Source organism: Nicotiana attenuata, unplaced genomic scaffold (assembly GCF_001879085.1).
Source record: "Nicotiana attenuata strain UT unplaced genomic scaffold, NIATTr2, whole genome shotgun sequence".
NCBI lineage: Eukaryota > Viridiplantae > Streptophyta > Magnoliopsida > Solanales > Solanaceae > Nicotiana > Nicotiana attenuata.
Window position 1 is genome coordinate 555,162 of NW_017670505.1, and position 1,482 is coordinate 556,643.

At 28.5% G+C, this 1,482-nt stretch overlaps 1 protein-coding gene across 1 annotated transcript; it reads right to left on the minus strand.

Moving 5' to 3' along the window:
- Positions 1 to 486: 486 nt before the first annotated feature.
- LOC109240333 (glutathione S-transferase T3-like) lies at positions 487 to 1,482 on the minus strand. The gene is made up of 2 exons (XM_019406960.1): positions 1,176 to 1,482; positions 487 to 1,090 (listed from the first exon to the last, which is right to left on the minus strand). Exons 1-2 carry the CDS (start codon positions 1,461 to 1,463, stop codon positions 866 to 868), a joined length of 513 nt encoding a protein of 170 aa, XP_019262505.1. The 5' UTR covers positions 1,464 to 1,482; the 3' UTR covers positions 487 to 865.

Sequence of the window (1,482 nt, forward strand, 5' to 3'; positions counted from 1 at the left end):
CACTATTATATTGGAGATGCCGTGAGTAAGGGTGCACTATTTTTTGCACCAAATATGGTGTGACACTATTCATCAACATCAAATTTGATTTATTATTATTTTATTTATCTTTTTATTTTTTGGACTTTTTAATATCATATATTGTGTATATAATTAATTTTTTATATTAAGATCTTTATTAATTAATTTTATGTCCATTTTTTTTTATATATCATTTTGGTAATATATTATATTTATATAAAATTATAAGTTAATTTTATTATTATTATAATTGTTAAAAAGAAATATAATCATTATTTAAAAATGAAAAATGCAAATGTAAGATATCTAATGTTGCTAAAATTAAAAAGTGAAAACTAAAATTTAAAAAAGAAAATTAACAATACATAAAATAAAAATACATTAAAATTAAAAGTACATCAAAGGAGGATACATTAAAATTAAAATTATATTAAAAAACATAAAACATAAGTTTAGTAATCCGGTATGTCATTTCCAGGTGCACCAAAATTACTAAAAAACTGAGAGAACGGGGTAGAAGATTGTTGTGCTTGTGGTTGTTGAAATTGTTAACTTCTTTTATCGATTATTCATTTTTGTTCTTGTCACAAAAATTCACGAAGATTTGGATCGTCAATGGAATTCAACCTCGTTAATAAAATTTTATTTTCTTCTTTGAATTCTTTTTGTCTCGAAGCTTCATTTCTTGAGTTACTTGACTTTTCCATCGCCTCAACAAGCAGATTATTTTCTGATTGGATCATTTTCACGTAATCTTCATCAATTTTTCTCTTCAATTTTGCTTTCTTTACCCCAATAGGTCATTGTAATGATGTGGCCTCACCTGCAACATCCTCATTTAAATTTAGTGAAATGATAATAAGTTAGGAGACGATACCAACGGTGAATCAGGAATAGGAGCCTCAAACTCCGATGATACATAAGTAGAGCCATGCTTTCTTGCTTTTGTTCTTCCAAAATCAACATCGCTAAACTTCTTAAAATCTTTCATCATATCCCACACATGATCAAATTTAAAGCCATTTTTAAAGTTCGGATCTTGCGTAAGTAAAGTTTTTGCTTGTGCAATCTGCAGTATTTAAGTAAAAGTAAGATAAACAATAAGCAAATATATATAAATATAGTATAATCAAGTAACTAAAAAAAATACTTACGATATCTTTTTCGGAAGCACCACTTGGATGTAAATTTTCGACTTGACGAACACATCCGTTTAATTTTCTAACAGCCTTCTCAATTGTTTGAAGTCGACATTGCACCGATCTTTGGTTGCGCTCCACCCAATTCTCTTCCTTTCCACGATTGTAAGCTGCGACGACTCGATTCCAAAAATTATCTTTAGATTGATAGATTCCCGTTACAGGATCTTGAGAAACATCTAAATAAACTTGACATAATAATTTATCTTCATTTGCAGTGTATCCTGCCGGTCGACCGGACATTTTTAAGTGATTAGAGGAA

Bases quoted from the DNA above. Each gene is read 5' to 3' on its own strand.
- LOC109240333 (XM_019406960.1), bottom strand. From the start codon at position 1,463: ATGTCCGGTCGACCGGCAGGATACACTGCAAATGAAGATAAATTATTA. The intron at 1,091-1,175 runs GTAAGTATTTTT...TAAATACTGCAG, and splicing joins GTGCTTCCGAAAAAGATATC to ATTGCACAAGCAAAAACTTT.